Source organism: Muscardinus avellanarius (genome assembly GCF_963383645.1).
Source record: "Muscardinus avellanarius genome assembly, chromosome: 4".
Lineage (NCBI taxonomy): Eukaryota > Metazoa > Chordata > Mammalia > Rodentia > Gliridae > Muscardinus > Muscardinus avellanarius.
This window is the reverse complement of record NC_137789.1, coordinates 152,113,228-152,130,570: the sequence shown is the minus strand read 5'-3', so window position 1 is coordinate 152,130,570 and position 17,343 is coordinate 152,113,228. Positions and strand designations below refer to the sequence as shown.

Genomic DNA, 17,343 nt, shown 5'->3' with positions numbered 1-17,343 from the left:
AACTACAGCAACATATGCATACCTATGTTCATAGCAGCACAATTCGTAATAGCCAAAGTTTGGAAACAACCTAGGCCCCCATCAACAGGTGAATGGTTTGCAAAGTTATGGGAAATACACACAATGGAATTCTATTCAGCTATAAAGAAGAACAAAATCACGTCATTTGTAAGAAGATGGAAAGTTCTGGAAAGCATTATGTTAAGTGAGATCAGCCAAACACAGAAAGAGAAGGGACATATTTTTCCTCTAGTATGCCCAAACGAGTGAGCACTGGGGATACCAGAGGGACTCCAGATAATGGAAGGGAAATCTCAGCAAAGTTTGAAGGGAAAACTAAGAGAGGAAGGAGGCTGAACTTGATTGATGAACGGCTATTTCCAAATAGGTGTAAAAGTAAGAATATAGCAAGGTTAGCCTGGGTATTAAGTATCGGGATGGGGGAAGGGAAACGAGGGCGGGGGAGAGGGCACCAAATACAGATTAAATATGTAACATTTACTTTCAATAAAATAAATTTTAAAAAATACTTGCAATGAAATGGGTTATGATTATGTGTGTGTACCAAGACCTGCAGATATTATGGACAGGATGAGTTCTTGCTCTGTTCAGCCACTGTGCACATACGTCCTTTATAGGTATACAAAGTGTGCACAGGTGTACGCTGTGTGGAGATAGCTTCAATTAAACTAGTGTGAGCATTTAATTCATCTTCAAGGAGCAACCATTACTCACAAGTCAACTGCGAGGGATCAAAAGGATCAAAGGAAAAAGACAGAATGTTGTCTGCGTAGCTCTTCTTCCACAGCTTGGTGCCGGTGTCTGCGTTCCAGAGCACAATGTAGTTGGGCGGGTGGATGGCGAGCAGCAGGTCTCGGGAAGCATCCTGATTCCACAGCCACTGGACATCTGGAAGACCACGTAAACAAAGGCGGAGTTCAGAGAGCATCCGCCTCACAACACGTGGCTGTCTTGCCCTTGATCTTTAATCTTTACTTAAGAATAACCCTTAAAATCTTAATGACCCATCAAATGTAACACACACGAGTGCTGGCCAATATTGTATTGGTTGTAGGTGAGCAACATAAAACATTTGCCAAAGGAAAGCTAATTTTATGTAAAAAATGAGTTCTTTAGTTAAAATCTTAAGTAATCTGAAATGGTACCTTAAAAAAAATTAAGACAATGTGAACTATAAAACCAGGGTCCAGGAGTATAGTTCAGTGGTAAAGCCCTTGCCTAGTAAGTGGAAGGTTCTAGATTCCATCTCCAGTATCACAAAAAGAACAAAACAAAAACAAAACTAAAAAATCAGTATGTAAGACTCTCCTTGCCATATATAATTATCACTCCTGTAACACTTTTGTAAAATTACTTAATAAGATGTTGTAGTTTTTCATAATTGTTCAAAAAATAAATAGAATAAAGATAGAGCTTAGTACCTAGCATATAGTAAATACTCAATATTTTATAATTGCTATAAAATTCAGTTAAGAGAACTTCTTAGAGAGTGTGTCTGAAGAACAGTGTACTGGTTTTAGATGAGCAACGAAGAAAGAAATGAACAATTAAAAGAAAATGAGAATAAAATTTTGTTCATCTCTATTAATATAAGCATTGATAGCTAATGCATAATAGTTCCGCCAAGTTTACTTAAATTTCAAGAAAACAGCAGCTTAATTTTCTCATCATGCTTGACTGAGGCTAGTATTGAAATTAATGGCTTTTACCAAAGCATAAATCAGTTGAGATTTTAGGAAATAAGCAGAATTCAGATCAGTAGAACAGGGCAACAACTTCAAAAGTTGTTGTGATGGAATTAAATGGGGGCGGTGAGATTAAACAAATGGGGTGATAAGAATGAATAAATAACAGAAGTGATAAAACTGAATAAGTGGGGGGAAGAAAATAGAGTCCAGGGCAAGTACATGAGCACGAGCCCGGGCAGGGCGTTGCTCACCCTGAATGGGCTTGGCATGCTCCTGGATCTCACACTGGGCGACTCCGGACGCGACGTCCCAAACGATGATCTTCCCGCTGACGTCGGCAGAAGCTAAGCGCAAGCAATACGGCGAGCCCACGTTATGGTGATAGTTCTCCCTGGCCCATTTCACCTAGCATTAGGGAGAAAGCAGCTCAGCTAAACACTTGCCCTGGGTGAGCAGGACACCACTGTCAAAAAGGGTCAACCAGAACCACATTACACTCATTTTATAATAATTCTGAGCGTAAGTAAGCAGGAAACTGGTTTTCAGTTTGAAGTTAAACATTTCTATTGCTTACAGTATCATTTAAATGCTGACATTTAAAATATTATTGAAAACAATCATAATGCTCCTGTCTTCTCTCTATTCTCTGCCCTCCTTCTCCTTCCTTCTTTCCTTCTTCTCTCATCCTCCCTCTCCTCTCCCCTCCTTCCTCTCTTCCTTCTTTCTTCTCTTTCTCTCTCCTCTCCTCTTCTCTCCCTCCCTCACTCCCTCCCTCTCCCTTCCTTCCTTTCTTGCTTTCATTTTTTTTCTGGTAGTAAGGATGAACCCTGGGGCATTCTACCATTGAGCTACACCCCCAGTCCCCCCCTTTTTGGTGGTACTGGGGTTCCTGGAAACCCTTCTACCTCCCGGCTATACTCCCAGACCTATTTTTTATATTTTTATTTGTAAACAGGGTCTCTTAAGCCAGTGAGGCTGGCTTCAAACCTGCACGATCCTCCTGTCTCTGCCTCCCAAGTGTGGGGATGACAAGCGTGCGCCACCGCGCCCAGCATCCCCAGCCCTTTTTAATTTGAAACAAGGTCTCCCTCAGTTACTACTAAGTTTGTGCTGGCCTCAAATCTGTGATTCTCTTGTCTCAGCATTCCAAGTCCTGGGATTACAGACATGCAACACCACCCCCAGATACGTCCCTGCCTTTAAAATGTTAAAGAAGCCAGGTGTGGTGGCGCACGCTTGTAATCCTAGAGTTTGGGAGGCAGAGACAGGAGGATCGCACAGGTTCGAAGCCAGCTGTGCTAGCTTAAGAGACCCTGTTTCCAAATAAATATATATATATATATATATATATATATATATATATATGAAATAGGTCTGGGAGTGTAGCCCGGAGATAGAAGGGCTTCCAAGAACCCCGGTACCACCAAAAAATAAAAAGAAAAGAAAATGTTAAAGAAAAAAAAATTTATTAATAGCCTTAATGTTTGGGGAAATTCCGGGTAAAAACAAAAAGTTCCAGAATACATTAGCAAAACTCCAGAATTTAGTTTTCCTAAAACCTAATTGTTATAAAATATCTAAAATCACAAATTGTTAAGTAGGATATTCTGTATTCTATTTTCCTAAAAGGATACAACTAAGAGAACAAAAAACCAGCACAGGAAAAAACAGGGAAAAATGAAAACAAATAAAAAATTTCTCTAGTTGTATCTCTTTTATAAAAATGTACATTTTGTTCTCTAAAAAATGATGCTTCATACCTCTAGCAACATTAAAAATAAATATAAAAATAATTTCAGAATAACATTCTACCAGAAATCCAGGACAAATTTGATTAAATGCTTGAAAAACAAATACTCATAAAGTAAGAGAAGACTCCCATAGTTTTGCCAAAAAACTTCCCTGGCCGCTCCCTTGGTCACCACCACCACTTTCTTCTACCTCAACACCCTAGTTTTTTTTTCTCCATAAGAGCATTTTTTATACAATGTGTAAATATTTCATTTAGTTTTGTTGTTTTAGACTTATCACCACCCCCATGAACTTCAGCAAAACAGGGCAAATCACATAGCCATGGATTCCCAAACTTAGGAATGGATTCCAAACTTAGGCTTACTGCCCTCTTTTCAGAAATAAATAAGTTAATAAACTATTCAGCACTCCCCTGGCACTTTTATTGTCTCCTCATTTGTACTCAGTACCCGCCCTCCAATTGTACCTGACGTTACTTCCACCCCCCTGGGTCAGCCCAGCACCCCACACACAGGAATCGTATGAAATCTGTGAACTGTAAGCCTTCTTCACATTTCTAGCCCCAGACCACAGTACAGAGTAGCTGGTGTTCAAAGTATATTTAATAGGTAAACTTAAGACCCTATTTCAAAACAAAAAATCCAAAGGGCTGGAGATATAGCTCAGAGGTAGACTGTCTCTGGGAAACGTGTGCATATGTATATTTATGTGTGCACAGATATGTATGTGTATATTTAAATACATATGTGTGTATATGTAATTGTATTTTAAATGTACTGTGCATGTGGATAAAATCAGTCATTATTTGCAGATTCCACAAATGTTATTTGCTTACTCACTAATATTTAATGGTGACCTCAAAACTAGTACTTGGAGTGCATTTTCAGACAGCAGGAAGTAGTGAAGCTTTCTAGTCGTCAACATGTTTCCTAGCTGAGGGCGACGAAAGCATCCTTACTCCCGCTTTCACAGCAGGAACAAGGGCTCGCTTCACATCTATTCTTCAGGACTTCTGCATGTTTGTGGTTTGTGTCAGTGACTTCATCGTCAAGCTAACTTCTGCTCCTAAGTGCAGAAGGTTGCGATATGCTCTACAGAAACAAGTGAGGCAGCTTTGCTGAGGGCTGGGCTATTGATGTGAAGTCAATGTCAGTGAGTGGACAGCATATACTAAATGTCTTCCATCAGAAACACATAAAATAGGTCACATGCTGATACTTGAACATGTGACCAGCTCACCAGAACCTGAAAGACTAGGTGTGAACAATGTTTAGGCATTCACTAATTCAGCTCTTGCACTGACTTTATAGAATAGAACTACTTTGAGTAACAAGAAACAATTGTATGTGCATATATAAGTATGCATATGCATGTAGTATTGATTTCTACTTATTTAAATTCCAACTGATATATGAATTTAAAAAAAATCACATAATCAAGCTGCTGAAACCAAGGATAAGGAGAAAATCTTGAAAGCAGTCAAAGAAAAGATACACTGCACACAGAAAATTCACAACAAAGCTTTCTCATGAGACATTAAGTAAGGTAGAAGACAGTAGAGTGATAATTTAAAGTACTATTATTAACAAAACAAAATTGCCAACCCAGAATTTTACACCCTTTGAGAGTTATCTTTCAAAAACAAAGGTAAATACTTTCTAAGACAAAAGCTGAGAGAATCAACCAAGATGTGCACTTTAAGAACTTACAGTAAATTGTACAGGCAAAGGGAATATAATACCAGACTGAAATCTGAATCCACACAAAGATAAAAAAGCTTCAGAAATGCCAAGGGGGAAATAAGAGAAAGTAAATATATTTTTCAATATATATTAAAAAAAAAAACCCTATGCCTTACATCAGACTTAAAGATGCAAGACTGTTTTCCCCTTGAGCTCAGGAGTAAGAAAGTATTCTCTCACCACCTTGGTCTTGACTATAGCAATACAGTGAGGGGGAAAAACCTGAAGAAAAGCAGATTATCAATGAAAATATTAAACTATTGATGACATGATTCTCTATGAAGAAAACTCCACCCCAAGTAACTAGATCTACCGGGTGAATTTAAGAAGATCACAGAACACAGGCAAATATGCAGAAATCAATGGTACTTTCTCCCAATCTCATACCATAATAAGAAGCAACTTAAAATGGATCAAAGACCTATATGTAAGAGACAAAACAGTACAGTTCTTAGAAAAAACAAAATTATTCATCTTTCTGATGCTGGAGAAAATGGAGATTTCTTGCAAATGGCACCACAAGCACAAGCAATGAAAGAAAAAACTACAATTAAAAATGTTTGTTCCTGAAAGGGCATAATAAAGACAGTGAAAAGAAAGCCCACAGAGTGAGAGAAAATCTGCAAATCATATTATCTGAAAAGGGACTTATAGAGAGAATATATGAAAAACATATAACTCAATAGTAAAATTAGTGATACAATTTTAAAATGGGCATGGAATCTGAAGAGAGATATTTATAAAGAAGATACACAAATGACCAATAAGTACATGGAAAGATGCTAAATATCTTTCCATGCCATCAGAGAAATGCAAATCAAAGCCACAACAAAAAGAGCTGGACATGATGGTGCACGCTTGTAATCCCAGCATTTGGGAGGCTGAGACAGGAGAATCTGGGTTCACAGCCAGCCTCAGCTACTTAGTGAGGTCCTTTGCAACTTAGTGAGACCCTATTTCAAAATAAAGAATAAAAATAGTGTAGCTCAGAGGTAGAATGCCCCTGGGTTCTATCCCCAGTACCACCAAAACAAAAGGAGAGATCCATCACACCCACTAGATAATATAATTAAAAGAACAAAGAATAACAAGTGTTGGTGAGAATTTGGAGAAACTGGAATCTTCATACACTGCTAATCTGGAGAACAGCTTAGCAGTTCCTCATAAAGTTAACCACAGAGCTACCATATGTGACAGTAATTCAACTCCTAGATTATATCCAAGAGAAATGAAAACATAGATTCATACAAAAACTTGCACAGGAATGTCCCTAATGCTGAATATACTAAGAACCATAGAACTGTCTTATTTAAATGGGTGAGTCTTATGGCTTATCTCAATAAAGCTACTAAAGAAAAGAACAAAGAAAAGAACCTCCAAATCTTTGTCTCTAAATTTGACCTCTTTTCCTAATCTTGAGATCACTATAATAAAATCTATCATAGGCTCCTCACACCGTGCAGGTTGAAAACCTAAGCCCACTGACCTCACGCACACTCCTCTCATAGCAACTGGCAACACTGTCATCGTGACTCAACCTTGGAGTCATCCCACTGCGACTCTTCCTGAAACTGACCACTGTGAAGGGCATCAGGTTTGCCTCCTACACACCTCCTAACTATGATTCCTTCGTGCCTCAGCCTTATTTTAGGGCTTTATGTTTCCTGTTAAAATTACTACAAAAGGCTCCTAAATGATTTCACTGCCTCCAGTCCTGCCTTTCTCCAACAGATACTCCTCTGCCGCCAGAGTGAGTTTTCTAAAATGCAAACTCAGTTATCCCAATCTCCTATTTAAATACACAAACGCTTCCCTCATTTTATGAAGTTCCCAAGAAGCTGCATCTCTTGGGCTGCCTCCTTGTTCACCACTCCTACAAGTGTACACTACGTATCTCTCTACACTCTTCCCTTAGGGTTCTCCCTGACTTTCCACTAAGTACTGTTTACTGGTCCCTAAACTGGACAGACTTCTGTGACCCTCTCTTAACCCCACAACTGGGTGATATGGAGCTCCTTTTTCTTCCCACAGCATGCTAAGCAAGTCTTACCAAGATGTGAATACACTCTACGAAATAATGAACTGCCTGAGGGCTTTCAATTTTATATCTTTAGTACATGATCAATGCTCAAATAAATGAACAAATGAATGAATTCATGACCTGATAAATAGAACTAGTGATCCTTCATAGCTTTTAAAACTAATAAGTAGCATTTGATAACTCATCCTGAATGATATTAAGTCATATATAAAGAAACTCTTCAACATTTATACCTACTTAATGAGAACCTAGTGATATATTAAAATTAAGACCAGACAGTGTGTTGTGGGGTCAAAGCAGTATTTGACTTACCTTAACAACATCAGCTTTATGTTTTTCTAACACTTGAAGAGTTTGAGCAGTATTGGAATCAATCACTACCACAAGCGAATGGCATCCATAGGCAATTAAACCTTGCCAGCCCCTAGCAAAACATCAACGTTAAAATTTAAATACAAAGCGAACATTCAACTTCTCTCGACAAGCCTAAAATAAAGATAAATCTAATCCATACGTACCACCATTAATAAAATTATTTAAAACCAACAGCTTATATGTAACATCCCATTTAAATAAAAGGTCTAGTTAAGCTTACACATGCTTGTTGAGATTGATTATTCTTCAGTTAAAAAAGGGTTCTAAAAAAGTTGGGTGTGGTAGAGCATGCTTGTAATCCCGTACTTGGGAGGCTGAAAGGGGGTGGGGGGATCCGGGTTTGTAGCCAGCAGCAGCTACTTAGGCCATTTGCAACTTAGTGAGACCTTGTTTCACAATAAAAGAATAAAATACCGGGGTAAGGGTGTAGCTCGAAGGTAGAATGCCCCTGGGTTCAATCCCTAGCAACACACACACACACACACACACACACACACACACACACACACACACACGTTCTAAGAGATATGTATATGCATATAGAACTATGAAGAGGTATGCAGACAGTCGTGCTGATTGTCTTTGTAGGCATATATGACTTGTCTTTCTCTTATTTAGCTTTCAATGTTTAGAATTCACAGTGTGCCTGAGGTATATCTGTGGCTTACCCTGGTCCTTACAACCACATAATAATAATAAATAAAAGAACACAAGACAGGTGGCTTCAGTCCTCTTGACAACATTCCCAGACACAGGGCTTTGGAATTTTGCTTTACATCATCAGTCTAATTACCAGTTTTCAGAGCTGCTAGGTCATTTTACAGTGAAAGGATAAAAGGTAATGGGGTCAACCAGTTGGGGACTGGAATGTCTTTCAGAGGAGAAGCTTGAAAAGATAAAAGGTGGGGAAAACCGAAAGAGAAGCCTGGAACCGGGTGTGACACATTGTTGAATTAATACAAGCGAAGAACTGGGATACTAGCGGGAAGCTGGGGGAGTAGTGAGAGGGAGAGAAGACAGGGCTGGGAAGAGAATCGGACAGGGAATTAAGAGAGAAACATGAAGGTTGGAAAAAAGCCAAGAAGAGAAGGGAATGGTAAAGGAAGCAGGTGCAGAGAAAGCGCAACGAAACACAGGGCGAGGGTAAACGTATCCGCACAGGGGACTTTTGCTACTTTAATAACCACAACGAAAATGCATCTAAAAGAAAATAAATATAATAATTATAATAATAGTGAGGGCGGCACCCAGTGTTCAGGAGGCCGAGCTACCCAGGCACTGAAACCTGTTCTTTCCCTTCCCCGCACAGATTCCGGGCCGAGCTGGCGGCCGGGAAGCCCGGCGCCCTCACCAGTCCACCGCCGCCTTGTTGTGCGCGCTCAGGGCCCCGGTGAGGGTGCGCGCCGACACCTTGAAGTTCACGGTGTAGGGTAACATGGCTAAGTCTACCCGGCCCTCCGCGCCCACCCGCAACCAGGCAGAAGCTGCGGACGCGGCGCTTCCGTTCCGAGGTCCGGGTAGCTCCTTCGGCGCCGCGGCCAGGTTCCGCCGGCTCTAAGGTTCCACCCTCCGCTGGTTCCGCCGCGCCCAGGTTCCGTTGCCTACTGGGTCCACCGCTCTTGAGTTCCGCCTGCACCAGCGTTCCGCCGCCCAGATCGTTTCTCTCCGTTGCCCCTAATTTTTTATCTGTTTCCTTCAGGTTCGGAAACAGAATTTTGGAGCTTTTCGCCCTATGCCTGTTTGTTGGGCTAGCTTTCCTTTTGCAGTTTCTCCTTTGCTGCTTTCTTTCTAGTTAGACCCAGGCTTTCCCCTTTGAAGTCAACACTTGATTGACTATATGATGGCACTTCGTGTAATGATTTTTCTTTTATTTGACTTAAATAAAAACACAAGGCAGATTCTCCAAAGAATACTCGTATTTATTTGGGAATAGCGGAGCATGCAATGATTGCAAGGGGGAATATATATTTAAAAACAATAAACTTTGGCCACAATGATTATCAAGAAGAGTGGCTATAGTCAGAGGTTGGACTGACAGTTGCAGGGCAGAGGTCCTTGGAAGCACTTTGGTATAAGATTGCAGTAGACTGTACAATTTTTTGACAGTCTTTTGTGATAACTGTGCATAGAACCCTTGCTTCAGAACCTCTCGGCTTCTCTATCTGCCTTTCTTTCCTAGGATTGACACATTTTGTGACTCTATTTTAATTCTGAAAAGTTTAACATTTCTTTCACAACATGGTTAGGTACCTGGTCAACAGGAGGCACAAAATATTGTCACTTCCTTCAGGTCTGCCTTATCACTCTTAGAAAACATCTTTCTCAAAGATCCCCTCCAGAATTTTCCATTAAAGCTAGTGAACACATGTGCCTCTTCCTTGTCCTCTTGCATCTGGTCACTGTTGCCGCCTCCCTTCCTTTTCCTGGCACACATTCTTTCCTGCTAATGCTCTCAGGGCCACCAGAGATGCCCATAATCACAGGCTTGAATTTATTAAAAATTCTTTGATGTTTCCAGTGACCAAGATTGTTAACTGGCTCTCCAAATTCATTTCCTTTCTTTCATAGTAACAGAACAGCCAGCAATATCTGGACACATTGTGACTGCACTAAATGAGTACATTCCTAGCTTCCCTGACAACTAGACCAGGCCCTGAGACCAAATGCCGGTGAATGGGACATAAGTGGAAGTTTGTGTGGTGACCTCTGAAAAGCTACTCTCCTGTACTGCTCTTTGTGGGGAACATCTTAGAATGCACGCTGAGATTATCATTGTGGACTAGCTCAGTTTGAATACGTGGTATTTGGCTGAATGGGATTTGTCTGCAAGTGGACAAATTCCAAGGGACCTAGTGTAATCTCTGAGGTGTGTTATTTGATGTAGTCTCCACCCAGTAATGTCTAGTCCTCCAAGCTTGTCACATGCCTGCCTCACTGACTTTCTTTATTGCAACCCATGACAATAATTAGCATCTGTGTTAGATTTACCCTTATGATGCCTTGTCTAAAGTATCTACAAAAATAAGGCCCTGGCTAGAGAAGGTCAACAGAATTTGTCATCTCTATCTCTTTCCTGACCCCCCAATTATTAAATTCTCTTAAAATTTTTATACCAGGCTTCGTGTTGTCGTGCAAGAAGACTGTTGTCAGAAAGCTGTCTGAGCAGTACCTTCCATGGCAGCAACCATTGAATAATTTTCAAGGAGCTGCACAAAGTAGCAACTTTCCATGGAGGGACTGGGGAGCAAGTGGCATCTGCTAGAGCCCGCAATATCTCCTCTGTGCCATTTTAAGTACTTACCCCCTATACTATTGTTATATGCAGATATGCTTGTTTCATAAGGGAGACCAATGTATTCTTTAGGGACACTTAATACATGGGAATAAATCTACACCCAGTACACTCAGAGAGCATTTCGGAAAGGAAAAAAAATCTTAGTTTTTCTTCCTCTTTAATGCCTAGTACCCTTCCTGGCATATCGTTGGTCCTTAATAAATGATAGATGGTGCAGGAATTCCAAATGTCTATTAAATGTAAGGCCAAACACACACAAGATGATAATCAGAAGCCAGGGAACAGGTCATAAATAGATGTGGGCAACAGGTAACCAGATCTCCCTCCCCCTGGTTAAAAAAAAAAACAACTTCTTGAAGGAAGAGAGACTAATTAGTTTAAAATGGAAAGCTGCATGAAGGATATGAAGGCTGAACATTCAGAGTAATGCTGAATATATAGGGTATATTGTATAAAAGTGTGAAATTACATATGTTTGTGGATTTCAGTGTCCCTCGCAGAAGCATCTGTCTTGGCCAGTATGGCAGACAGAATATTGCATGCACTGGGCAGTCGCTCTCTTTAGGACAGGACTGTGCTCCTCTTTTATGACTGAACAACTACCGTCCCTGATGACATGAACTCCAAGGCCTGGTAAGATGGGCCCCAGGGCATCCTGCCATGGTGAATCATTTGCAACCCTAAAGTAGCACAACTTTTTCTCCTTTTAAAGTTGGTGGAAATAGAGTATGCAGATTTCTGATTCCCACTGATTAAGTAGGGAAAAGCAGAAAGGGAGGAAGGCAGAAATGATATATATCGCCGGGTGTGGTGGAACATGCTTGCAATCTCAGAACTTGGGAGGCAGTGATAGGAGAATAGCAGGTTGATGGCCAGTCTCAGCTACTTAGTGAGGCCCTCCACTACTTAGTGAGACACTGTTTAAAAAAAAAGAATAAAAAATATGACTGGGGGTGTAGCTCAGAGATAGAAGACCCCTGACTTTAATCCCCACTACAGCAAAAATAAATAAATAAATAAATAAAACACCCAAGATTGTATATCTGAGTAAATCACTTTGCAAGCAAATTTCCAAAGGTCACATCAGAGTCAGTGGTGGTAAATAGGTTTGAGCATGGGGAGATGCCGAAGATGAAGATGAGGGGTCAGTACTTATGTTATTCAGCCTTTTCACAGAGCTGGGGAAATCCAAAGTTCTGATCACATAACACAGAGGAAAGACACTTATTTGTTCAACGTTTTCCTTGGTGATATTGGGTTTCGGTCCATGTGAGGCTAGGGAGTGTAGATTTCAGGGCATGGAGGTAGCAGGAAGTGGAGCGAGAGAGAGCATAGAGAACATCAGAGAGCTGGAAGAGAGAGAGAGAGAGAGAGAGAGAGAGAGAGAGAGAGAGAGAGAGAGAGAGAGAGGGGGGGGGAGGAAGAAGAAGAAGAAGAAGAAGAAGAAGAAGAAGAAGAAGAAGAAGAAGAAGAAGAAGAAGAAGAAGAAGAAGAAGAAGAAAAGAAAAGAGAAGAGGAGAGGAATCCTACATAACCCCAAGGACAAAGCCCAGGGACCACCTTCTCTAACCACCCTACTGGCCTGGGCCACCACCCAGATAAACCCTTACCAGTCGATTCATCCATTGCTGAGATGACAACCAAGCCTGGCTTTCAACATTGCCCCCTGTTTCCATGAGGGGTAGGGGACACCCCATATCCAGACACTGCCTTACTACTAAGCATTCACAAAGTTCTGGATGCTATGATAAGCCCTCTATTTATTATCTCATTTAGCCTACTTAGAATTCAAAGCAATTATCACAAGAATCCTCTACATGGCCCCAGAGTTATACAGCCAATAGAAAGTAGAGCTACTGCTGAAACCTGCTGAACCTGGTTCTGAAGCTCATGCTTTCGGTGCGGACAGACCACTTTGCCCTCCGGGTCACAGTCTACTGCACAGCTCAGATGAAACACCTCCAGCTGCCTGGGAAGCAGAACATTAACAGCAACAACAGCTTTGTTGACATCTAATGTGTGTACCATGCAGTTCACACATTTCACAGATACAATGTGGTGGGGTTTAGTACATTTGTGGTTTTTTAACCATCACCATATTGTTTTAAAATATTGTATCACTTCTAGAAGAAACTATTAGCACTTACTGCCATCTCTTTGATGTCCCCATCATCCCTATCTCAGTCCTAAACAACCACAGATCTACTTTCCATCTACAGATTTTCCTATTCTGAACACTTCATAGAAATTATGCAATATATTATCATTTGTGCCTGACTTCTCCCATGCAGCAGAGGTAGCATTAGTTTTTGCCCATGTTGTAGCAGGTATCTGTACTTTATTCCTTATTATTGCTGAATAATATCTTGTTATATGGCTACACTACCCTATTGATAGACATCTGGGTTGTTTTCCACTTATTTGGCTATTCCTAACACTGTAATGTTGCTATGAATATTTCTATATATATTTTTGTGTACACTTGCATTTTTATTTCTGTTAAGTATATACCTAGGAGTAGAATTGCTGGCTCATATGGAAACTCTGTTTATCATTTTGAGGAACTGCCAGACTGTTTTCTAAAGAAGCTCTGCCAAGTAACACTTCTATCAACAGTATATGAGGATTCCAGTTTTTCTAAATCCTCACCAACACTTGGTATTCTCTGTCTTTTTTATTATAGCCATCCTGGCTGCTATCGTTTGGATAAGTGCCTCCTAAAATATTGGTACTCAATCCATGGAGCTATTGGGCATTATGAAGTGGAGCCTAGTGGAAGGTAGGAGGGCCTTTGAAGGGATTTGTAGAATGCTGGCTTCTTCTCCTCTATCTCCTGTTCATCTCAGCTATGAGGTGAAAGGTTGCCATTTACTGCAGCCATGATGCTTCACTACAGCCCCCAAAGCAACCATACCAACCAATCATGGACTCCAAAGCAACCATACCAAACAATCATGGACTCCAAAGCAACCATACCAAACAATCATGGACTCCAAAGCAATCAGACCAACCAATCGTGGACTCCAAGGCAATCAGACCAACCAGTCATGAACTCCAAAGCAATCAGACCAACCAATCATGGACTCCAAAATAATCAGACCAATCAATCAAGGACCACAAAGCAATCAGACCAACCAATCATGGACTCTAAACTGTAAGTCAAAACAAACATTTCCCCTTTATACTCTGATTATCTCAGTATTTGTTATAGTAATGGAAAGCTGCCCAACACACTAATGAATGCATGTGAAGAGGTTCTCATTGTGGTTTTGATTGGCATATCTCTGATGGCTTATGATGTTGAGCATCTTTTCATGGTCTTATTGTTACATGTATATCTTCTTTGTAAAATTATCTATTCAGGTCCTTTGCTCATTTTTAACTTGGTTTGTCTCTCTTCTCACTCTTGAGTTAGAAATTTTTTGTGTGTATTATAATTTCAAGTTCCTTTTTAGATATCCAATTTACAAAATCTCTCCATTTCTATTGGTGATAGCCTTGGACTTGGAGCCACTTTGCCAACCGAACATTCCTGATTAGGTCAAAGTCTGTAGTCAGGTCTTACTTCCAAAAGTAAGAAAGATAGCACCAGTTTAGTTGGGGCCTGATTGTGAAAAGCAAAGGAATATAATTCTGTTGCTGAGATATTACAGATAAGAATAGTCTAGTCCCCAAAATAATGGAGCAAGCCAATTTGTGGAATGTTCTTTTAAAATGTCTCACTATTTGTGTGGATTTTATTTGCATTTTTGTTTTAAATTATTTTTTTCTTGAAATGGCTTTATGGTGAGGGATATCAGGTACACTTTTCCCTGCTAATACCTTTACATGTAAAAATTAATGTGATTTTTTAAATCTTCTGTGTGGCCATGGAAGTTTGGCTATAGAAATAAATGTCTTTTAGTTAATTTATTACTAAATCATCATTACTTTTAGAACATTTATTACTAACAGTGCAGGGGGCTTGCTTCTCCTGGTTGCAGGGGTCCCTAAAGGATAAGGGACCACTTACGTACCTTTCAGCATGATGTTGATTTGTTTGCAAAGGAACTTGCATGTACAATATATAAAGAACCATTCTGGCTCAAGAGGGAAACGACAAGGCAAGTTAAAAGGAAAAATTTGGAATAGATGTTTGTACAAGGGAGATATACAAATAGCTAAGAAGCACGTGAAAAGAGGTTCAAAGTCTCTTCCCAGTTTGACTCCCCCCAACCTGCCCATTTCAGACCTTGTCCACACTCGGAACCTTCTCCTGAGGCTGAACTGCTCAAACTCCCACCACCTCTACTATCAAAATGTGCCAAGACATCTACTGCCTTTGTTTTACAAACTGCCTTATAACATTGGTTAATTTATTATTTATTTATTTATTTATTTATTTATTTATTTATTTATTTTTACTGGGGATTGAACCCAAGGGCATTCTACCTCTGAACTACACCCTTAACAGATTTTCTTATTTTGAAACAGTCTCTCTAAGTTGCTGAGGCTTGCCTTTAACCTGTGATCCTCCTTCTTCAGCCTCTCCTGTACTGGGAGTACAGGCCTGTACCACCATGCCTAGCTAACATTGGTGTTATAAACGGTCAGTTCCAAGCTGGGCATGGTGTCTTACCTTGTAACCCCAGTACTTGAAAGGCTGAGATAGGAAGACTGCAGATTTGAAGACAGCTTTAGCAAGTTTCAAAACTCTCAGCAATGTAGCAAGACCCTGTTTCAAAAAGAAAAGAAAGAAAGCTGAGAGCGGTAGCACATGCTTGTAATTCCAGTACTTGGGAGGCTGAAACAGGAGGATCACAGGTTTGAGAACAGCTTCGGCTACTTAGAGAGGCCTCCACAACTTAGTAAGACCCTGTTTCAAAATAAAGAATAAAAAATAGGCCTGATGTGTAGCTCGGAGGCAGAATACCTCTGGGTTCAACCCTCATGCAAAAAAATAAATAAATAAATAAAAAAAATGACTGGACCATGTAGCTTGGAGATAGAATGCCCCTAAATTCAATCCCCAGTACCACAAAATAAATAAATAAATAAATAAATAAATAAATAAATAGGTCAATTCCTTATCTCAAATGCAAAAGCACTTGGATTTTATGACCACCCTGTGTGGTCAGTGGTGAATATCAACAACCCTGCCATCTAGATGCAGGAACTGAGCCTTAGTTAGGAAAGTTCAGCAAGTTGCCCAAGAAGAGCACACATCACAGAACAGAGCTGCACCTGGACCAGGCTTCCTCGCTCCGATGCGAGGGCTCCAACCTGGATAGAGAGCTGTTTCCACGTGAGGTTTAGAAGCGGGGTGAAGTTCTTATGGGGACGAGGACACAGCAGTGCGGGGTACACGGCTGAAAGCCAGGAGCCCCGAGTGGACAGCGCAGGTCCTGTGTTATCTGCACTCACCCTCCTCGGTAAACACTTCCTCCCACTGCTGGCTTCACTGTGCACGAGCATCCAATTTATTACTCTGCTATGCTTGTTATTAATCTCTTTTCATGTCAGTACATATTATGGGCAATAATTACAACACAGCGGATTAGTCAGTGTGCTTTATGACTTGATAATGAAGGTTTATTAGATTGAAGGATGTTCCTGAGAAGAACAGCCATGGTAAAATGGATTTGTCCCGCATGGACGGTGTGTGGGGTGTGCTTCCCTTACACCCCGGAACAGGGAGGCAGCTGGGTGCTGCTGGGCACAGCAAGGGCTGTGCAGCCAGGGGGACAGGCAGCCAGGGAGACAGGCAGGCAGGAGGGCTGCCTTGGCCCTGCGGTCTCCTCACTCTGCCATTTGTGCAAGCTTGGGGGGTAAAAATATCACATGCCAGTACCACTGTAAGTATTATTATTATTATTATTATTATTATTATTATTATTAATGGTACTAGGGGTGGAACCCAGAGGCTTTCTACCTATACTCCCATACCTTTTTTATATTTTATTTGGAAACAGGGTCTCACTAAGTTGCTGAAAGCCTTACTAAGTAGCTGAGGCTGGCTTCAAACCTGTGTGATCCTCCTGTCTCAGCCTCCCAAGCGCGGGGATTCCAAGCGTGCGCCACCACGCCCGGCTCCACTGTAAGTATTAAATGAACTGCTAGGTGCAAGGTAGCAAGATAAAGTCATAAGTGATTGTTTGCAGTTAATATAACATGAGGAAAGCACTTGGGTACCAGGCCCAGGGAGTCCATCGCTCACTGTATGATGTTGGGAAAGCTTGCTGAACATAGGCTTGCTGGACCCCAGTTCCTCACCTGACAGTGGGGCTGACCATAAATCACCTGGCAAAATTGTTAGGTGGACTAAAGGAGGTAATGTGTTTTTACTGTGGTCACAGGGATAGAGCCCTATCCTGAACTCTAGATCAGCATTCTTTTTTTCTTTTGGCATACTGGGGGTGGAACCCAGGGGCATTCTGCTTCCAAGCTACA

At 40.9% G+C, this 17,343-nt stretch overlaps 1 protein-coding gene across 1 annotated transcript in view; it reads right to left on the bottom strand.

The window, feature by feature from the left end:
- WDR11 (WD repeat domain 11) overlaps positions 1-9,180 on the bottom strand; it is a gene marked incomplete at its 3' end in the record, with an annotated part of 57,281 nt that extends 48,101 nt beyond the window's left edge. The window contains exons 1-4 of the mRNA XM_080693808.1: positions 8,971-9,180; positions 7,557-7,668; positions 1,961-2,114; positions 736-909 (exon numbers count right to left, since the gene is read on the bottom strand). Of these exons, the coding sequence (XP_080549934.1) occupies positions 736-909; positions 1,961-2,114; positions 7,557-7,668; positions 8,971-9,056 (526 nt within the window). The 5' untranslated portion in view covers positions 9,057-9,180. The remainder of the gene's footprint in view (positions 1-735; positions 910-1,960; positions 2,115-7,556; positions 7,669-8,970) is intronic.
- Positions 9,181-17,343: the final 8,163 nt, after the last annotated feature.